General features: G+C 38.4%; 1 protein-coding gene across 2 annotated transcripts in view; it reads left to right on the top strand.

The window, feature by feature from the left end:
* Positions 1-22,088, top strand: part of MRPS27 (mitochondrial ribosomal protein S27) — a 105,062-nt gene that overhangs the window by 37,047 nt on the left and 45,927 nt on the right. Inside the window, exon 5 of one of the 2 annotated variants that reach the window (XM_028089617.2) lies at positions 861-986. The exons of the other annotated variant lie outside the window; for it this stretch is intronic. Coding sequence (XP_027945418.1) covers positions 861-986 — 126 coding nt within the window. The remainder of the gene's footprint in view (positions 1-860; positions 987-22,088) is intronic. 2 annotated transcript variants of the gene reach the window in all.

Here is a 22,088-nt window from a genome sequence, read left to right as displayed (position 1 = left end):
GAGAATGAGAGATAGAGAGCACGAGAGGGAAGAGGGTCAGAGGGAGAAGCAGACTCCCTGCCGAGCAGGGAGCCCGATGCGGGACTCGATCCCGGGACTCCAGGATCATGACCTGAGCCGAAGGCAGTTGCTTAACCAACTGAGCCACCCAGGCGCCCGCCTCATTAATGTTCTTTATGAGTGTTATTTTTTTTTTTCTAGCTCAGGATCCTAACTAGGATCATGTATTATATTTAGTTGGTCATAATCTCTTTAGTCTCCTTTAATTTGAAAGTTTCTCACCTTCAGTGTGTGTGTGTGTGGGCATGTGTGTTTCTTGACCTTGACATTTTTTAAAAGTATACGCCAGTTATACTGTAGAATGTTACCCAGTTAGGATTCCCTGATATTTCCTAGGAAGGAAGGAGCTTGTGGACAGGAGGACCACAGAAGTGATGCTCCATTCTCAATGTGTCATTATCCGGAAATGCATATTGATGATTCATTCCAGTATTGGTGATGTTAATTTTGATCACCTTAATAAGGTGGTATCTACCAGACTGGGCCACTATAAATTCAGTTGTCTCTTTGTAATTAGTAAATAGTGTGTAAGGCATTAAACTTTTGTCTACTAATATTGGCATCCTTTGATGATTTTCTAATTCCTTCTATATTTTAGTTAGCATTCCATGAAAAAAAAACCTCGTCCTCCCTCCTCATTTATTTATTCATTAATTTTTATCATAAGGACTCATGACTTGATGTTATTCAGTAAGTTGTAATACATTATTGATTGCTCAAAATGTTCCCTGTTTGGTGAGTAGGAGACCCTGTTTCTTGCATTGTTTTGATCCTTCTTTGAGCATTTTCTTATTTTCTAGACAAAAAGATCTTTCACTGTCATCTTACACTTTACCTGCCCCAGCCCTGGAACGAGCCATCTTTCCGAAGAGTCCCGGTTCTTTTTTGAGGAGAATGGCATTCAGAAACCAAAATCTGCTTATAGGGTATGCTTTGTTATGGGGGTATTATTTTTCCTAGACTTTCTCAGTGGTCAGAGCTAGCAAATCAATCTATCCATTAATGTGGATTATATTTTTATATATGTTATGTTTATATTACATATAAAAAATATATATTTTAAACTACCTTCTTGCTAATGCCTCCCATTCCGCTCTACCACTTCAGTTTTCCATTTAGACTTGCCCCTTCTTAATTTTGTAATTCTCTTCTGGCGGTGAGAAATCTGATTGTCAGTATTTTTTAATATGTATCTGTTTTGCAGATATTTTTTCCTATATAAGGCTTTTCTATTTAGTTTCTTAATGTGGTGTTTGATGAGTAGAAGCTTTTAATTTTGATGAAAATGAATCTCGCTATCTTTCATTTTATGGTTTTTGTTTTCTGTGTCCTAAGTAGTTATTGCCTACCCCTTAGTCATAGATATTCTTCTGTTTTCTTCCTCAAAATGTCATCGTTTTACGTTTTATGTCTCAATTTAATTTTATATCTCAAACCAATTCTTGCATATGATGTAAGTATTGACGTTCCTTTTTTTCCCTTATGGATGTTCCTGCTTTCTGTGTTGTTTTCCATTCATCGGTCTATCTTAATCCAATACTATACTCCTACTGCGGTCTTGAAGCCAGATAGTGTAAGACCTTCACCTTTGTTCTTTTTTAATATTATTGTTATTCTAGGTCCTTTACTTTCCCATATACGTTTTGGAATGAGATTGTCAATTTTCCTTAAATAGGCCTACTGGGATTCTGACTGGGATATTATTAAATCTGTAGATAAATTTAAGAAGAATTGGTATCTTAATCGGGACCTTATATGATGTCATAAAATATTGAATCTTCCAACCTGTGAACATGGGTTGAATCTTTTACTTATTTATTTATTTATTAGGTCCTTTTTTCTCAACAATGCTTTATAAATTTCATTGTAGGGTTTTTGTGAGTCTTTTGTCACATTTATTACTAAATATTATAGGGGTTTTGATGTTACTGTAAGTGAAGTTATTTTTCTAAATTTGATTTTCTGGGGCACCTGGGTGGCTCAGTTGGTTAAATGTCCACTCCTGATTTCAGCTCAGGTCACGATCTCAGGGTCATGAGCTTGATCCCTGAGTTGGGCTCCATGCTAGGTGTAAAGCCTGCTTAAGATTATCTCTCTCCTTCTGCCCCTCCTCCTGCTTGTGCACGTACATGCACACACACTCCCTAAAAAAATAATAATTTTTATTTTCCAAGTTTACTAGAAATACAGTTGATTTTTGTCCAATGACCTTGTATCCTGAGACCTTGATAAATTCACTCATTAATTCTAGTAGTTATTTGTAGATTGATTGTTTTCTTCATATCCAGTTATATTGTCTATGAATAGAAATACATTTTATATCCTTCCAAATTTTAGGCCTTTTAATTTTTTTTTCTTGCCTTATTGCATTAGCTAGGACTTCCAATACAGTGTTCAATAAAAGGAGTGGGGCAGGTATCCTTGCTTTGTTCCCAGTCTTGGCAGAAAGTAATTTACTCTTTCACCTTTAGGAATGATGTTAGTTGTAGGTTTTTCATAGATGCCCTTTATCAGGTTGAGGAAGTTCACTTTTATTCCTAGTTTCCTGACAGTTTTTATCATGAATAGATTTAAATTCTGTTAAATATTATTTCTACAAAGGTAAAGGTGATCATATGTTATCATATGTGAATTACTGTTATGATAGTGAATTATAATAGTGGAACCAGCCATTTTTCTCCATTCTGTTATAAAAATTCTTAAAAGTAAATTTGTTAATATTTGTCAAAGATATTTGTGTCTCTGGTCTCTAAGTTTTTTTGCTTATAACATCCTTGTGTGGTTTTGGCATCAGGATTATGTGATGCCATAAAATGTTTTAGGAAGTGTTCTCTCTTATTTTTCTGAAACTTTATATAAGATTTATATTATTTCTTCAATATTTGATATCATTCATCAGTGAAGTCATCTGGGTGGGCCAGGAGTTTTCTTCTTAGGAAGATTTTAATTAGAAATTCATATTTTTGAACAGATACATGTCTTCTCAATATAATTTTGTTTTGTATTTTTCATTATTGGTGATGTTGACATGTTCTTACATGCTTAACTGTCATTCATATTTCCTTGAACTTTCTTGTCTTTTATCCTGTCTTTTCACTGCATTGTTGGTCTTTTTCTTACTAATTTGTAGGACCTCTCAATGGTTAGGGAATAGCTTTGAATGATGAATATTTTTATTTTTCTCATTTATTTTTGTTTTTGTAAATTATTTTGCTTTATGGTAGTTCTTGTTGTGTAGCAATCTTTTCTTTTATGACTTTTCCATTCATCTAAGAATGACATTCTCCATCGCAAGAAATTTCTCCATATTTTCCTCTAGTGAATGTATACTTTCGTTTTTAATATGTAAATATACAGTTCATCTGGAGTTTATTTTGGTTTAATTATGTGAAGTACAGATCCACACATACATGTACCCACATTTAAAAAAAAAAAAAGGCTAACCAGTTATCCTAATGCCATTTTTTAAATAATACCTCTTTTGCCTACTGATAATTTATGCTGCTTTATCATATACTAATTTCTTGTTTGAGTTTGAGTCTGTCTCTGAACTTTCTGGGCTATTCCATTGATCTGCTTTTTCATCCAGTAGCATCACATTTGTTTTAATCATCTTAGCTTCTGAATATGTTTTAATATATGAGTAAAAGTTCACAGTTTTGTCCACGCCTTGACTCAGCCTCCACTATTTCCCTTTCTCCTATGCTTAACAACCTTGTTAATTGTTAGAAATATTTTTCAAGCACCTTATTTGGATATACGTTTTTTCCTCCTTTTCTGTAGTGGGGAGGCTCAAGTGGTGGTTGAAAGTCTTGAGATAGGTGACCAGGGCTTCAAATAGCCTTTAGGTCATGTTTATGTGAACAAGAAAAAGATTGCCTCTTCTAGACAGATGAATTAGGGAAAAAGTACCTTTTCCTGAAAGATTCAGTCTTGTACCTGATTACACAGTTGCTAGGGCTGGCTTTTGTCTCTATTCACACCTTTGGGCAGTGCTCAAAATGAACCACTTTACAATCATAACAATCTCGAATTATACTGCATCATATAAATAATAGTGGAACCAGCCACTTTTTTTTATTTATTTACATAAATAATGTAGTCAGTGAAAGAATTACCAGGAAAGCCAGATGCATATTCCTTCCCTTGCCGCCTCCTCCCCATCTGAGCTGTTAGCCCCAGAGCTGGCTAATTACATCATTCAATAATGTGCTTCCTTAAGTCGGAATACAAGTGGCTGTTCACACTAAATAACTCCCTGCCTTCAGGGATGCCCAGATTGGGATGAGAGTAAATAAACCTCTTGAAAGTCCAGTTGGCCACCCATCAATTGGATTGACACTGTGGGTCATCATGGTGAAGGTCAAATAATAATAATTACTTGTACCTGTCCAAAAGTACATCGTCATCTCGTTGTTATCGTCCCCTTGAAAAAGCTTGCAAAACTGAAGGGGCAGGTATTGTTCTTGCCCTTCTTTTGTGGGTGAAGGAAGTCAGCCAGAGGAGAAACTTTTCCAAAGTCAAAACAGCTAGTAAGTGACAGCTCACTTGACCTTAGATCTTTTGAAGTTTGAGGTTCTTCCTCTAAGCCTGAAAGAACACTTATTTCCCATATCACAGCATCTCATAAAAACATTATTTGTCAACTCCACATTCAGGCAGATTAAATGTGTATCATCATTAAATTGTGGTGATATGTTTCATCCTCCTGAAAGTATACTCATATTTTTGGCATGTTCATATCACCTTCCTTAGTGTGCCAAAGTCTTGATATCTTATCACTACAAGATAGTACAGATTCTTTTTAATTTGTTTTGATATCTGCATATTTGGCAGCAGTAAATTTGATTTTGACTGGAGGCACTTTTGACTTTGAACAAAATGCGTTTCTGGAGAGCCAGCAATCCAAGGTGAATTTTTTGAAAATAATGATTATATCTTATTTGATTTTGTATTCCCAGCACTTATCTGTGCCTGGAACATAGCTGACCCTCAATAAATATTTGTTGAATGAATGATGGGACAAAGTCTATAGCAAATTAATGCCACCCAAGATCCTGACTGTGTACACGTTGCTTTTGTTTATACATTATTTGAACCCACTTAATAAGTAAGGATACATTTTTTAGGCAGTTTCAAATAAGTTTCTTTGTGAAACAGAGTAGGGAAGTAGTGTGGTTGGTAGTAAGCCCTAGACTGGAAGTGGAAGTTCCCTGTGGTTCTCCAAAAATGATGATAGTCTGATCCTGGTCAGGTCACTTAGCCTTGCTGACCTCAGTTTTCTCATCTTTAAAATAAAGATTGAAAGTTGTATAGAAATCACTTAGCTCATACATGTAGAAATGTTCTAGAAAGGTTAAAAGCATTGTAAAGGTACAAAGGGGCACTGCTTTCTTGATGGCTTTCCCTAGAGCTCTGAGCCACAGTTTGGGAATGTTTGGGGTCCCTTTTGCCATAAAATTCAGCATGTTTTTTACAATGAAGAAAGGTTCATGAACCTAGTGGTAACACAGAGCACGTTTCTGGTTCCTTCTGTATTGCTGCCTCTTCTGTAGTTCAATAACATTTTCCTTGTCATTCATGTCTCTGCCTATAACTATGAACTGAATCAACAGCAGATACATAGAAGATGAAAAAGCACATGGTGCCACTTTGGGGACCTCCACCTCCATTCAAATCCTGGCCTTGGGAAAGGTGCTGTTCAACTCCTTTATTAGCGGTAGGAGTTGGGGCAGTTGTGTGTATACTACCTCTAGTGGTCCTTGAGGGAAGCTGATAGAGATACCCACTTCCTTGACACATTAGGATTGGGTCAGACAAGAAAGCTGTCGGTCTTAGAAATAGGAGGAAGCAATATTACATCTGATTTGCCAAATCCAGTATCTTTTCATTTCATTGAAAATAAAAGAGCTGCCATATAGGTAGATATATGTACTCCATCAAATTGTCACTCCTTTCTTTTGTTCTTCATGATTTACTTGTAATGTCCTAACATCTTTCGTTTATTTTTTTATCCATTCCAGCAAGGCCTGTTCTTTCTCCCTCCACATTCTTGTGTCTTCCACTTCTCTGTCCTATAAAATGTAATCCTGGGTCAAGCTCTAACCTGCTTTCTTTTTTTATTTCTGGTGTCCATATTCAAATTTTGTTTATACCAATCTTCAAAGAAGAAAAAATATTATTAATGGATTTCAAATCAGAATCCTGCTTTCATTTCAAAATTCTAATCAGTGGTTTCAAATAAGGTATTTGACCTTAGTTAAATTCATTAATGTCATAGATTTGAAGTCATATTCTTGGTTTTCCTAATAGAACCAAGCTCTTTTTTAATTAAGACACTAGATATTGCTTGTATTTTACAAGTTACATATATGGCTCCTTGGATTAACAATTCCCAGTGGTAAAATAAAAGCGTGGACGTTATTATCTACTTATTTTATAACTCTGAGACATCTGTCCAAATAAACTTTCTTTATCGAGGTGATAAAGCAACATGACTCATACATTCTGACATTCATCAGTAGGTCCACTATCATTTACTAGATTATAAATTAGAAGAGGAATAAAATGGTTATCCAATCTCCCCACTCCTAATGGCTCAGTCCTGTTCTTGATGCCACATATTTCAAGGATAGACCAGACTGTTTATACAATTTGGTTCCAACCTAATTTTCCAGCCTTGGTATCACTAATCCCTAAAAAAAACCCTACATTTATGGAATTATCGTTCCTGGCTCATTCAGTTTGTATAACAAGTATTAATTGTATTTCCTCTGTAAACAGGGCCCTGCTCTTGCCCTAGGAATTCATTCCTTTCCCTTTAAGTGTTTGCCAAATATTAAGTGTCCAACTCCATGATCCCATTTCACATCACTGCAGCCAGTAAAAATCCTCTGACTTGCACAGGAGTAGCATTTAGTTTGCATCACTCAGGATACATTGGTCACATGTGGCCTAGCTTTGTGATAATATCAAATTGTGAGATTATCTGCATTTTGAGTAAACCTTTTCTAATAAAACAATAATTAGCAAAGGGCCTTAAAAAGTACCCTACATGTAATAAGTGTTCAATAATTGCCTGTTAAATAAATGAGTACCTGCAACACTTCTTCCATGAAGTCTTGTTGCTCTCTTTCTTTAACTTTTTTTATCATTATGTTAATCACCATACATCACATCATTAGTTTTTGATGTAGTGTTCCATGATTCATTGTTTGTGCATAACACCCAGTGCTCCACACAGAACGTGCCCTCTTTAATACCCATCACCAGGCTAACCCATCCCCCCACCCCCCTCCCTTCCAGAACCCTCAGTTTGTTTTTCAGAGTCCATCGTCTCTCATGGTTCGTCTCCCCCTCCGATTTACTCCCCTTCATTCATCCCCTCCTGCTATCTTCTCTTTTTTTCTTAACATATATTGCATTGTTTCAGAGGTACAGATCTGTGATTCAACAGTCTTGCACAATTCACAGCGCTCACCATAGCACATACCCTACCCAATGTCTATCACCCAGCCACCCCATCCCTCCCACCCCCCACCACTCCAGCACCCCTCAGTTTGTTTCCTGAGATTAAGAATTCCTCATATCGGTGAGGTCATATGATACATGTCTTTCTCTGATTGACTTATTTCACTGAGCATAACACCCTCCACTTCCATCCACGTCGTTGCAAATGGCAAGATCTCATTCCTTTTGATGGCTGCATAATATTCCATCGTGTATATATATACCACTTCTTCTTTATCCATTCATCTGTCGATGGACATCTTGGCTCTTTCCACAGTTTGGCCATTGTGGACATTGCTGCTATAAACATTGGGGTGCACGTACCCCTTCGGATCCCTACATTTGTATCTTTGTGGTAAATACCCAGTAGTGCAATGGCTGGATCGTATGGTAGCTCTATTTTCAACTGTTTGAGGAACCTCCCTACTGTTTTCCAGAGTGGTTGCACCAGCTTGCATTCCCACCAACAGTGTAGGAGGGCTCCCCTTTCTCCGCATCCCCGCCAACATCTGTCGTTTCCTGACTTGTTAATTTTAGCCATTCTGACTGGTGGGAGGTGGTATCTCATTGAGGTTTTGATTTGGATTTCCCTGATGCCGAGCAACGTTGAGCACTTTTTCATGTGTCTGTTGGCCATTTGGATGTCTTCTCTGGAAAAATGTCTGTTCATGTCTTCTGCCCATTTCTTGATTGGATCATTTGTTCTTTGGGTGTTGAGTTTGATAAGTTCTTTATAGATTTTGATACTAGCCCTTTATCTGATATGTCATTTGCAAATATCTTCTCCCATTCTGTCAGTTGTCTTTTGGTTTTGTGGACTGTTTCTTTTGCTGTGCAAAAGCTTTTGATCTTGATGAAATCCCAATAGTTCATTTTTGCCCTTGCTTCCCTTGCCTTTGGCGATGTTTCTAGGAAGAAGTTGCTGTGGCTGAGGTCGAAGAGGTTGCTGCCTGTGTTCTCCTTTAGGATTTTGATGGACTCCTGTCTCACGTTTAGGTCTTTCAACCATTTGGAGTCTTATTTTTGTGTGTGGTGTAAGGAAGTGGTCCAGTTTCATTCTTCTGCATGTGGCTGTCCAATTTTCCCAACACCATTTGTTGAAGAGACTTTTTTCCATTGGACATTCTTTCCTGCTTTGTCAAAGATTAGTTGACCATAGAGTTGAGGGTCCATTTCTGGGCTCTCTATTCTGTTCCATTGATCTATGTGTCTGTTTTTGTGCCAGTACCATACTGTCTTGATGATGACAGCTTTGTAACAGAGCTGGAAGTCCGGAATTGTGATGCTGCCAGCTTTGCTTTTCTTTTTCAAGATTCCTCTGGCTATTCGGGGTCTCTTCTGGTTCCATACAAATTTTAGGATTATTTGTTCCATTTCTTTGAAAAAAGTGGATGGTATTTTGATGGGGATTGCACTGAATGTGTAGATTGCTCTAGGTAGCACTGACATCTCCACAATGTTTCTTCTTCCAATCCATGAGCACGGAACGTTTTTCCATTTCTTTGTGTCTTCCTCAGTTTCTTTCATGAGTATTTTATAGTTTTCTGAGTACAGATCCTTTGCCTCTTTGGTTAGATTTATTCCTAGGTATCTTACGGTTTTGGGTGCAATTGTAAGTGGGATCGACTCCTTCATGTCTCTCTCTTCTGTCTTGTTGCTGGTGTATAGGAATGCCACTGATTTCTGTGCATTGATTTTATATCCTGCCACTTTACTGAATTCCTGTATGAGTTCTAGCAGTTTTGGGGTGGAGTCTTTTGGGTTTTCCACATAAAGTATCATATCATCTGCAAAGAGTGAGAGTTTGACTTCCTCTTTGCCCATCTGGATGCCTTTGATTTCTTTTTGTTGTCTGATTGCTGTGGCTAGGACTTCTAACACTATGTTGAATAGCAGTGGTGAGAGTGGACATCCCTGCCGCGTTCCTGACCTTAGGGGGAAAGCTCTCAGCTTTTGCCCATCGAGAATGATATTCGCTGTAGGTTTTTCATAGATGGCTTTTATGATATTGGGGTATGTACCCTCTATCCGTATACTCTGAAGAGTTTTGATCAAGAAGGGATGCTGCACTTTGTCAAATGCTTTTTCTGCATCTATTGAGAGGATCCTATGATTCTTGTTCTTTCTTTTGTTAATGTATTGTATCACGTTGATTGATTTGCGGGTGTTGAACCAACCTTGCAGCCCAGGGATAAATCCCACTTGGTCATGGTGAATAATCCTTTTAATGTACTCTTGGATCCTATTGGCTAGTATTTTGGTGAGAATTTTTGCATCCATGTGCATCAAGGATATTGGTCTGTAATTCTCCTTTTTGATGGGGTCTGTGTCTGGTTTTGGGATCAAGGTAATGGTGGCCTCATAAAATGAGTTTGGAAGTTTTCCTTCCATTTCTATTTTTTGGAACAGTTTCAGGAGAATAGGTATTAATTCTTCTTTAAATGTTTGGTAGAATTCCCCTGGGAAGCCATCTGGCCCTGCGCTTTTGTTTGTTGGGAGATTTTTGATGACTGCTTTAGTTTCCTTAGTGGTTATAGGTCTGTTCAGGGTTTCTGTTTCTTCCTGGTTCAATTTTAGTAGTTGATACATCTCTAGGAATGCATCCATTTCTTCCAGATTATCTAATTTGCTGGCATAGAGTTGCTCGTAGTATGTTCTTTACAATTGTTTGTATTTCTTTGGTGTTGGTTGTGATCTCTCCTCTTTCATTCATGATTTTGTTGATTTGGGTCGTTTCTCTTTTCTTTTTGATAAGTCTGGCCAGGGGTTTATCAGTCTTGTTAATTCTTTCAAAGAACCAGCTCCTAGTTTCGTTGATCTGTTCTACTGTTCTTTTGGTTTCTATTTCATTGATTTCTGCTCTGATCTTTTTATTTCTCTTCTCCTGCTGGGTTTAGGCTTTATTTGCTGTTTTTACTCTAGCTCCTTTAGGTGTAGGGTTAGGTTGTGTATTTGAGATCTTTCTTGTTTCTTGAGAAAGGCTTGTATTGCTATATACTTTCCTCTTAGGACTGCCTTGGCTGCATCCCAAAGATTTTGAACAGTTGTGTTTTTGTTTTCATTGGTTTCCATGAACTTTTTTAATTCTTCTTTAGTTTCCTGGTTGACCCATTCATTCTTTAGTAGGATGCTCTTTAGCCTCCATGTATTTGAGTTCCTTCCGACTTTCCTCTTGTGATTGAGTTCTAGTTTCAAAGCATGGTGGTCTGAAAATATGCAGGGAATAATCCCAATCTTTTCGTACCGGTTGAGACCTGATTTGTGACCTAGGATGTGATCTATTCGGAGAATGTTCCATGGGCACTAGAGAAGAATGTGTATTCCGTTGCTTTGGGATGGAATGTTCTGAATATGTCTGTGAAGTCCATTTGGTCCAGTGTGTCATTTAAAGTCCTTATTTCCTTGTTGATCTTTTGCTTAGATGATCTGTCCATTTCAGTGAGAGCGGTGTGAATGTCCCCACTATTATTGTATTGTTGTCAATGTGTTTCTTTGCTTTTGTTATTAACTGGCCTATATAATTGGCTGCTCCCATGTTCGGGGCATAGATATTTACAATTGTTAGATCTTCTTGTTGGATAGACCCTTTAAGTAGGATATAGTGTCCTTCCTCATCTCTTATTACAGTCTTTGGTTTAAAATCTCATTTGTCTGATATAAGGATTGCCACCCCAGCTTTCTTTTGGTGTCCATTAGCATGGTAAATGGTTTTCCACCCCCTCACTTGCAATGTGGGGGTGTCTTTGGGTCTAAAATGAGTCTCTTACAGACAGCATATCGATGGGTCTTGTTTTTTAATCCAATCTGATAGCCTGTGTCTTTTGATTGGGGCATTTAGCCCATTTACATTCAGGGTAACTATTGAAAGATATGAATTTAGTGCCATTGTTTTGCCTGTAAGGAGACTGTTACTGTATATTGTCTGTATTCCTTTCTGGTCTATGCTGCTTTTAGGCTCTCTCTTTGCTTAGAGGACCCCTTTCCGTATTTCTTGTAGGGCTGGTTTCATGTTTGCAAATTCCTTTAGTGTTTGTTTGTCCTGGAAGCTTTTTATCTCTCCTTCTATTTTCAATGACAGCCTAGCTGGATATAGTATTCTTGGCTGCATATTTTTCTCGTTTAGTGCTCTGAAGATATCATGCCAGCCCTTTCTGGCCTGCCAGGTCTCTGTGGATAGGTCTGTTGCCAATCTAATGTTTCTACCATTATAGGTTACATATCTCTTCTCCCGAGCTGCTTTCAAGATTTTCTCTTTGTCTCTGAGACTCGTAAGTTTTACTATTAGATGTCGGGGTGTTGACCTATTTTTACTGATTTTGAGAGGGGTTCTCTGTGCCTCCTGGATTTTGATGCCTGTTTCCTTCCCCACATTAGGGAGGTTCTCTGCTATAATTTGCTCCAATATACCTTGTGCCCCTCTCTCTCTTTCTTCTTCTTCTGGGATCCCAATTATTCTAATGTTGTTTCGTCTTATCGTATCGCTTATCTCTCGAATTCTGCCCTCGTGATCCAGTAGTTGTTTATCTCTCTCTTTCTCAGCTTCTTTGTTTTCCATCATTTGGTCTTCTATATCGCTAATTCTCTCTTCTGCCTCATTTATCCTAGCAGTTAGAGCCCCCATTTTTGATTGCACCTCATGAATAGCCTTTTTGATTTCGATTTGGTTAGATTTTAGTTCTTTTATTTCTCCAGGAAGGGTGTCTCTAATAACTTCCACGCTTTTTTCAAGCCCAGCTGGTATCTTTAAAATCATGATTCTGAACTCTAGGTCCGACATCATACTAATGTCCGTATTGAGTAGGTCCCTGGCAGACGGTACTACCTCTTGTTCTGTTTGTTGAGGTGATTTTTTTTTCGTCTTGTCATTTTGTCCAGAGGAGAATAGATGAATGAGAGAACAAAATGCTAACAGGTTAACAACGTCCCCAGCAAATACACTCTAAACAAATCAGAAAAGACCTGAAATCAGGGGAAAAGAAAGAGAAAAAAAAGAAAAAGAAAAAGATAAAAACAAAAAAAAACAGAATATGATCAGATATGATCAGGCTGGTGCATAGATCGATCGGTGCCACACACTAGATTTTGGGGGTATTTTGGTCTGTTAGAAGAAAGTGCCTCCTAAAATTTTAAAGAAAGAAAGACTTATATATTTACAAAATCAGGGTTGAATCGATGAAGGGATGGAAGATGACTTCAGTAAGTGGTCACTTTTCTGTTCAGAGAGTTGTTGCTATTCTTTTCTTCGATCTCCTGTTGAGTTTGTAGGTGTTCAGAATGGTTTGATTCCTATTCAGCTGAATTCCTGAGACCAGACGAAATCCAGGTCTCGTACTCCTCCGCCATCTTGTTCCGCCCCCCGTAGTAATTTTCTTGTAAATTCAGTCCGTATAGAAGTACAGAGAAGTAAAAATCACCTGAATTCTCATGACCAAGAGCTAGTTTTCCACTGTTTATTTAACCAATCCTCTGGTCATTTAACTAATCTCCTAATACCGGGCATATTTTACTTTTAAAAACAAAAGTATAGCTAATTTTCTTGACCTATGTACAAATTTTTCCTTAGGATAAATTCTTTCCAAAAAGTACCAATTAAAATTTGTTGAGAATATCTGTTGCTATGAGAATGAATGCTGCTGAACTTTTAATCATCCTCTAGATGACAGGCAAAAAGTATTTCATTATGTTATTTATTTGCATATTTTACTTAGTGGTAAGGCTGAACATCTTTTCATATGCTTACTGGGTATTTGCCTTCCTTGTTTCTAGAACTGCCTTTGTAGTTCTTTTCTACTGAATGTTTACCTTCCTATTTTACTTATAATTTAGAACTAATTACTAAGTTTATTAATAAACAACTAATGTTTTAATTACTTTTTTTAAAGATTTATTTATTTATTTATTTATTTGACAGAGAGAGAGAGACAGCAAGAGAGGGAACACAAGCAGGGGGAGTCGGAGAGGGAGAAGCAGACCTCCTGCTGAGCAGGGACCCCCCCCCCCGATGCAGGGCTCGATCCCAGGACCCTGGGATCATGACCTGAACCGAAGGCAGATGCTTAACAACTTAGCCACTGAGGCACCCCTAATTACTCCTATTTTTTGCATCATATTACTTAGATTAAGGAATTTTATATTTTACTTTTTAAACATTCTTATGAACAAATCTCTTGTCTTTTACTGTATGATTTTAGATATTTATGTCATGTTCAGAAAGGTCTCTATGTGTCAAGATTACAAGCATTTGCCTATTATATTTTCACATACTAAGATGGTTTCAGTTTTTAAATTTAAATCTTTAGTCACTTGGAATCCATTCTGGTATGAGGATACAGGAAAGCCTGAAGAGTATCTTCCCATTACATATTTCTTATGTTACATGTCCAGTCCTCGAGGCACTGATTTTTATTTTCCCTACTGCTTTATTTCTCCTTTCTATCTACTGACTCCTAATTTTAAGATAATCACACATATGTTTTTGACTGTGTTCTGAGTGAAACAAGGCTCCGCTTACAACATATATCATAGAGAGAAAAGTTTATCACAATATAATTAGAAAGGGATTATATCCTGCTCCTTATCCTACAGTCTTTTTAAAAAAATCTTTTTGTGCTAAAAACAGTACAGAGATAAAATGGCTGGCCAATGAGAGAAAGTGTAAAATCACTACATAATAAAATATGTATCAGATATAAAAGAATCTCATCTAACAGTGAAGTACTCAAGTAGTCAAAGTGTTATTACAAGTAATTAGATGGTTCAAAATATATATGGAATACTGAGCCGGTGTTTCCAGGGCAACAAAACAACCAAGTTTCATAGTACTTTCTACAATAATTAACTAAATCATTTACATTTAAGTGGCACCTTCCCCATGCTTCTAAAGATTGCTACATTGGTGTGATTAAAATGTGATCAGGAGATGGGATCGGGAGCAAGATGGCGGAGGAGTAGGAGACCTAAATTTCGTCTGGCCCCAGGAATTCAGCTAGATAGTTATCAAACCATTCTGGACACCTACAAACACAACAGGAGAACGAAGAAAAGAATAACAGCAATTCTATGAACAGAAAAGCAACCATTTTCTGGAAGAGTATATTTTTTCTGGGGTCATTGTTACTCTTTTAGCATTTTGTTCTCTTATTCATCTATTCTTCTCTGGACAAAATGACAAAACAGAAAAACTCAAAAAACTTCAAAAAAAAGAACATGAGGTAGTACTGACTGCCAGGGACCTAATCAAAATGGACATTAGTAAGATGTCGGAACTAGAGTTCAGAATGATGATTATAAAGACACTAGCTGGGCTTAAAAAAAGCAGAGAAGATACTAGAGAATCCCTTTCTGGAGAATTAAAAGAACTAAAATCTAACCAAGTTGAAATAAAAAAGGCTATTAATGAGATGCAATAAAACATGAAGGCTCTAACTGCTAGGATAAATGAGGCAGATGTAGTCCATAGGCCCTGGTTTGCCAACCTATCGGGACTTCATCAAGATAAAAAGTTTTTGCACAGCAAAGGAAACAGTCAACAAAACCAAAAGCAACTGACAGAATGGGAGAAGATATATGCAAATGACATATCAGATAAATGGCTAGTATCCAAAATATGTAAAGAACTTACCAAACTCAACACCCAAAGAACAAGTAATCCAATCAAGAAATGGGCAGAAGACAGGAACAGACACATTTCTGCAAAGAAGACATCCAAATGGCCAACAGACACATGAAAAAGTGATCAACAGCAATTGGCATCAGGGAAATACAAATCAAAATCTCAACGAGATACACCTCACACCAGTCAAAATGGCTACGATTAACAAGTCAGGAAACGACAGATGCTGGCGAGGCTGCAGAGAAAGGGGAACCCTCCTACACTGTTGGTGGGAATGCAAGCTGGTGCAGCCACTCTGGAAAACAGTATGGAGGTTTCTCAAAAAGTTGAAAACAGAGCTACCCTACAACTCAGCAATTGCACTACTGAGTGTTTACCCCAAAGATACAAGCGTAGTGATCCGAAGGGGCACGTGCACCCCAATGTTTACAGCAGCAATGTCCACAACAGCCAAACTATGGAAAGAGCCTAGATGTCCATCAACAGATTAATGGATAAAGAAGATGTGGTATATATATACAATTGAGTATTATGCAGCTATCAAAAAAAATGAAATCTTGCCATTTGCAATGATGTGGATGGAACTAGAGGGTATTATGCTAAGCGAAATAAGTCAATCAGAGAGACAAGTGTCACATGATCTCACTGATATGATCAATTTGAGAAACAAGACAGAGGATCATAGGGGAAGGGAGGGAAAAATGAAGCAAGATGAAACCAGAGAGGGAGACAAGCCAAAAGAGACTCTTAATCTCAGGAAACAAACAGTGTTGCTGGAGTGGAGGAGGGTGGGAAGGACGGGGTACTGGGTGATGGACATTGGGGAGCGTATGTGCTATGGTGAGCGTGTGAATTGTGTAAGACTGATGAATCACAGACCTGTAACCCTGAAACAAATAATACATTATATGTTAATAAAAAAATGTGATCAGAAAACTGTAACTTAAAAATATGTGTCTTCAGCTGCTATACAATCATGGGGGGAGAAAAAAAACCCCAAAGCAAAAAACTTTGCATTCTGGAGGCTGCACTCCATTTTTATACTAGATTATGCAAGAATAACAACAGTAGAAAAACTGAAAAACAAAACAAAACACTTTTTGGCAGCAATAGCTCTGATACTCATGTAGTATTTATGAGTATTATGAGAGAAGTGCTGATATGTAGTATCCCTATCATGAAGCAAAACAAGGATTAGTCATAATTATCCACAATTTCTTTCTTGTCCATTGCCCATTACCCCACACTTCACCACCGCCTTAAGACAAACATAACACAGATTTCATTTGTAGGCCAGTTTCCAACTGTTGGCAGTGGTCAGTATATCGCTGTGTTGAGAAGGAGTCTAAGGCTCAGTCACAACAGCTGAAATGCATCCATGATCAAAGAGTAATGTCTGTCAAGAGTAGAGAACAATTAGATAAGTACAAATATATTATCTGCCATACCTACAAAAAAACACCACTCTCCTCTGCTCCTAAAATCCTTCCATTCATTAAGTTCAAACACATACACCCATGCATGCTACACTCACTAAGTTCTATTTGGGAAAACTGGTATGGCATAATGGTTAAAAAATTGGGCTTTAATTCTCTGGCCTAGCTTTGACTCCATGGTCAGCTACTTCGTACCTAGCTGTGGGGAATTTTAGGCAAGCTACTTACTTTTTTCTGATTCTTGATATCCTTATCTACAAAATGAGGAAAATAAAAGTTCCACTTTAAAGGTTTTATGGCAACTCAATCCATAACATGCGATCATGTGGTCAGTACTCAGGGCTGTTGCTACTATCACCTCTATTAAGTTACCATTTTTGTGGGGCTTGTTATCTTGTAGCATCCTCTCCCCCCTCACCAAAAAATACCCACACCAATAAGCAAACTCAGAAAAAGCATTCCAAAGCTCAGCAATAACAATGCAGCAAACAGTAAATACTCACTGGATACTAGGCTTTGCTGAATGCTAGAGACACAAAAACAAATAGACAAAGCCACCCCTGGACTGCTGTTGCATACTCCATTAGAAGAAAACCAAGTGTTACATGAAAATCTACACTCTAGTCAACATTAATGAACAAATTCTCCATAAGGAACAAGGGTAATGAAAGCAAGTGGATGGAAGAAAAGGAGAGCGCTCCAACCTACTGACGGAAGGGGGAATGTACTCTTCATAGGAATTCTCCCAGGAATAAAGTGACAGGCCTTCACGCCTGCCTCTCATAACCTGTGTGGTGGGGTGGCAGGCTTTTATGCCTGTTTCTGTACCCGTGTGATGGTGAATTTTATGTGTCAACTTGATTGGGCCACACAGGGTATTCAGATATTTGGGTAACATTATTTTGGTATGTCTGTGCAGGTGTTCCTGGATAAGACTAACATTTGAATCAGCAGACCAAAAAAAAAGACTGCCCTCCTCAGTGTAGGCGGGTCTTAACCAATCTGTTAAAATCCTGAATAGAACAAAAAAGGCTGAGTGAGAGAAGATTCTCTCTTTCCTAACTATCTTTGAGCTGGAACATCAGTTTTCTCTTGCCTTTGGACTCAGACTGGAACTAAACCATTGGCTCTCCTGGGTTTTCAGCTTGCTGGCCCAGCCTGCAGATCTTGTCACTTCCCAGCCTGCATAACCACATGAGCCAACTCTTTACAGCAAAACAATTTCTCAGTCTCTCTCCCTCTCTTGATATATATATATATAACATGATAGGATATATATATCATATATATATGATAGGACATAAATAATAAATATAAATAATAGGGCATTTTATTAATCAGAACCAACAGGAGATACACACACACAATAATATGGATGAACCTTGAAAACATTTATGTGTGCGTGTGTGTGTGTGTGTGTGTGTGTGTGTGTGTGTGTGTGTGTATATATATCTCCTAATCTCTGGAGAATTCAGACTAATAGAATCTGTAAGTACTGACTGAAACCGCTATTTGGTTCAATAATTTTCATGACTGGGTTCACCACATACCCCACCCCCACAAAGAAAACAAAGTTAAGGTTTCTGCCCTTTGGCTACAAGGTACCAAGTTTCATGGTATGAAAAGCACTCTGGTTTGCAATGCCTCTTAAAACAAAACATTTCTCCCTGATCATCTCCTAGGGCTTTTCTCTATCAGTAAAACAGTGAATTTAGCACATTAGACCATAAGGTCTTTGAGGGCAGGCACTCTTCAGTATTTTTGACAGTATCCAGTTTGTGCATAATTGGAACATGAACTCAAAATGGATCAGTGATCTAAATATAAAACCTAAACCCATTAAACTCTTAGAAGAAAACATGGGGTAAATCTTCATGACACTGGATTTAGCAATGGATTTTTACATATAATTAAAAGAATGAGTAACAAAAGAAAAAAACCCAGGTAATTGGAAATCATCAAAATCAAACTCCTGTGCATTAAAGGGCACTACCAAGAAGGCAAAAAGACAACCTTCGTTGTGGGAGAAAATATTTACAAATCATATATTAATAAGGGTCTATTAATAAGAATATATAAAGAACTCTTACAATTCAACAAAGAACCTATTTAAAAAATTGCAAAGCAGTTCAATAGACATTCCTCTAAAGATATACAAATGACAAAAAAAACATATGAAAAGATGATTAACATTAGTCATTAAGGAAACGCAAATCAAAATCACAATGGGATAATACTTCATACCCACTAGAAGCACAATTATAGAAAAATGGAAAGCTGGTGAGGATGTGGAAAAAATGGAACCTTTGTACATTGCTGGTGGGAAAGTAAAAAGGTTTACCCACTGTGTAAAATTTGGCAGAGTTTGGCAGTTCCTCAAAAAGCTAAACAGAGGGAAGCCTGGGTCGCTCAGTCAGTAGAGCATCCAACTCTTAATTTCGGCTCTGGTCATGATCTCAGGGTCCTGGGATCGAGCCATAGGGCAGGCTCCGAGCATTGACAGGGAGTCTGCTTAAGGATTCTCTCCCTCTCCCTCTGCCTCTCTTCCTGCTCACACATGTGCTTTCTCTCTCTCAAATAAATAAATCTTAAAAAAAAAAAAGCTAAACAGAATTACCACATGATCCAGCAATTCTACTCCTAGGTTCATACCCAAAAGAACTGAAAGCAGATACTCAAATACAGGTACACATATATTTATAATGGCACTATTCATAGTAGCCAAAAGGTGGAAACAACATAACTGCAATCAACAGATGAATGGACAAACAACTGTAGTATATTCTTACAATGGAATATTGTTCAGCCACAAAAAGGACTGAAGTGTTGATATATGCTGTAATATGGATGAACCTTGAAAACATTATTCTAAGTGAAAGAAGTCAGATACAAAAGGTCACATACTGTATGATTCTATTTATATGAAATATAAAGAATAGGTAAATCCACAGACATGAGAAGTATAGTTGCCCGGGGTTGGAGAGAAGAAGAACAACTGCTTCATGAGTATAGGGTTTCCTTTGGGGGTGATGAAAATGTTTTGGAACTAGACAGAGGTGGTTATTGCACAAAACTGAATATACTCAATGTCACTGAATTCTTCACTTTGCTTAATTTTTTAAAAAAATAATGTTTATTTTTGTTATATAAATTTCATTAAAAAAAAAGATATGGTGTGTGCTGGGTTGAATGGTGTGTGTCCCTCCCCCCCATACAATGAAATCCTAATCTCCAGTACCTGTGAATGTGACCTTATTTGGAAATAGGGCCCTTGCAAATGTCATCAAGTTAAGATGAGGTCATTAGGGGAGCCTTAGTCTATTACAACTGATGTCCTTAGACAGACAGATAGAAAGACGTAGACACACAGAAAGGTATGTGATTGGAGTGATATATCTAAAAGCCAACTCCAACGATTAATGAAAACATTAGAAGCTAAGAGAAACGCATGGAACAGATTCTCCCTTAGAATCTCTAGACAGACCATGGCCCCTACTGACACTTTCATCTCAGACTTCTAGTCAGAACTGTTAGAAAATAAATTTCTGTCATTTGAAGCTACCTAGTTTGTGGTACTTTGTTATAGCAGCCCTATGAAACTAACACATAATGGACAAGCAGGTAGTGGGCTTAGAGAAGGAAATAAGGATAAAGCTGGAAGGGAACTAGATTGTGAAGAGAGCCCAAACAGGAAATTCAGAGTATCTCTATGGGGAGAACTGGAAAAAAATGCTTAAGATAGCAACAAGACGGTGATGGGCAAGATGGCCAGAGGAGTAGGAGACCTGGATTTAGTCTGGTCTCAGGAATTCAGCTGGATAGGGATCAAACCATTCTGAACACCTACAAACTCAACAGGAGATCGAAGAAAAGAATAGCAACACATCTCTGAACAGAAAAGCGGCCACTTTCTGGAAGGTAGGACGTGCGGAGAAGCGAATCCGAGGAGATGTTCGGGAGGATAGACGGCGGGGAGGGGGCCTCCGTCAGCCCCTTCTGGCAAGTGATAGAGCGGAGCACAAAATCAGAACTTTTAGAAGTCGGCTCTGCTGAGGGACGTAGCTCCAGTGGCTAAGCGGGGGGTGGAACCCTCGCAGGACAGTGTGGTCTCAGGACCCTCGGGGTCACAGAAAGACCGGGGGTGCCTGAGTGCGGCAGAGCTCCCAGGTATCGGAGCGGGGAAGCCGGCTGCAGAGATGGAGCCGAGGCGCGGGCTCTCAGCTCGGGATTGCCATAAACTGTGATCCGCGGCCCAGTCGGGCCACTGCTCCTCCAGCAGGGACCCAACAAGCGGCAGAGCCGGGGAGACTCCCCTTCCTCCCCCGGGAGGAGCGGCACGGAGCGCACCGCGGGGATCTGCTGGGTTTGGAAACTCCACACGGGGTCAGGTGCCAGAGATAGAAACGCTGGGTCACAGGCCGGGTGAGCACGGAGTGCGTCCGGAGACCGGGGACACGGGAGAGACTGACTGCTTTTCTCTGGGGGCGCACTGAGGAGCGGGGGCCCCCGAGTTGTTGGCTCCTCCCAGGCTGAGATTGGGAGGCCACCACTTTCACTTTCATCCTCCAAAGCTGTACGGAAACCTTACAGGGAACAAAAGCTCCCCAGAGCAAACCCAAGCAGATTGCTTAGCCCGCCCAGCAAGGGCAGGGCAATTCCGCCTCTGGCAAAGACATTTGGGAACCACGGCAACAAGCCCCTTCCCCAGAAGATCCGCACAAACAGCCAGCAAGCCAAGACCAAGTTTACCGATCAATGAGAACGGGAGAACTCCAGTGCTAGGGGAATACTTGCATATAGAATTCATGGCTTTTTTACCATGATTCATTAGTCTTTCAAAGTTAATTTTTGTAACTGTTTTTTTTTTGAATTTTTCTTTTTCCCTTTTTCAACCAACATCTTATCAGTCCCTTTTTTAAAAAAACATTTTTATTTTTCATGTTTAGAGTCACATTCTATCCCTCATAGTAGTTACCCTTATTTTTAGCATATAAGTTGTTCTCTCTTTAAAATTTTGAGATACAGTTTCTTCTAACATATGAAAATATACCCTAAAACTCTAGTATATGGCTTTTTTCCACTCTCCTGCCTGATCACATTCTCTCCCCTATTTTTTCTTTCTTTCTTTTTTTTAATCCTCTTCTCTTTTTTCAAACACCTTATCAATTCGTTTTTTAAAATTTTTTATAATTTTCATCTTTACAGTCATCTTCCATCCCTTCATCGATTCAACCCTGATTTTGTAAATATATAAGTCTTTCTTTCTTTAAAATTTTAGGAGGCACTTTCTTCTAACAGACCAAAATACCCCCAAAATCTAGTGTGTGGCACCGATCGATCTATGCACCAGCCTGATCATATCTGATCATATTCTGTTTTTTTTTGTTTTTATCTTTTTCTTTTTCTTTTTTTTCTCTTTCTTTTCCCCTGATTTCAGGTCTTTTCTGATTTGTTTAGAGTGTATTTGCTGG

This window comes from Eumetopias jubatus, unplaced genomic scaffold (genome assembly GCF_037043125.1).
Source record: "Eumetopias jubatus isolate StellerSeaLion01/CBP00866 unplaced genomic scaffold, mEumJub1_p1.0 scaffold_5, whole genome shotgun sequence".
Taxonomy (NCBI): Eukaryota; Metazoa; Chordata; class Mammalia; order Carnivora; family Otariidae; genus Eumetopias; species Eumetopias jubatus.
This window is presented reverse-complemented; position numbering and strand designations above follow the sequence as displayed.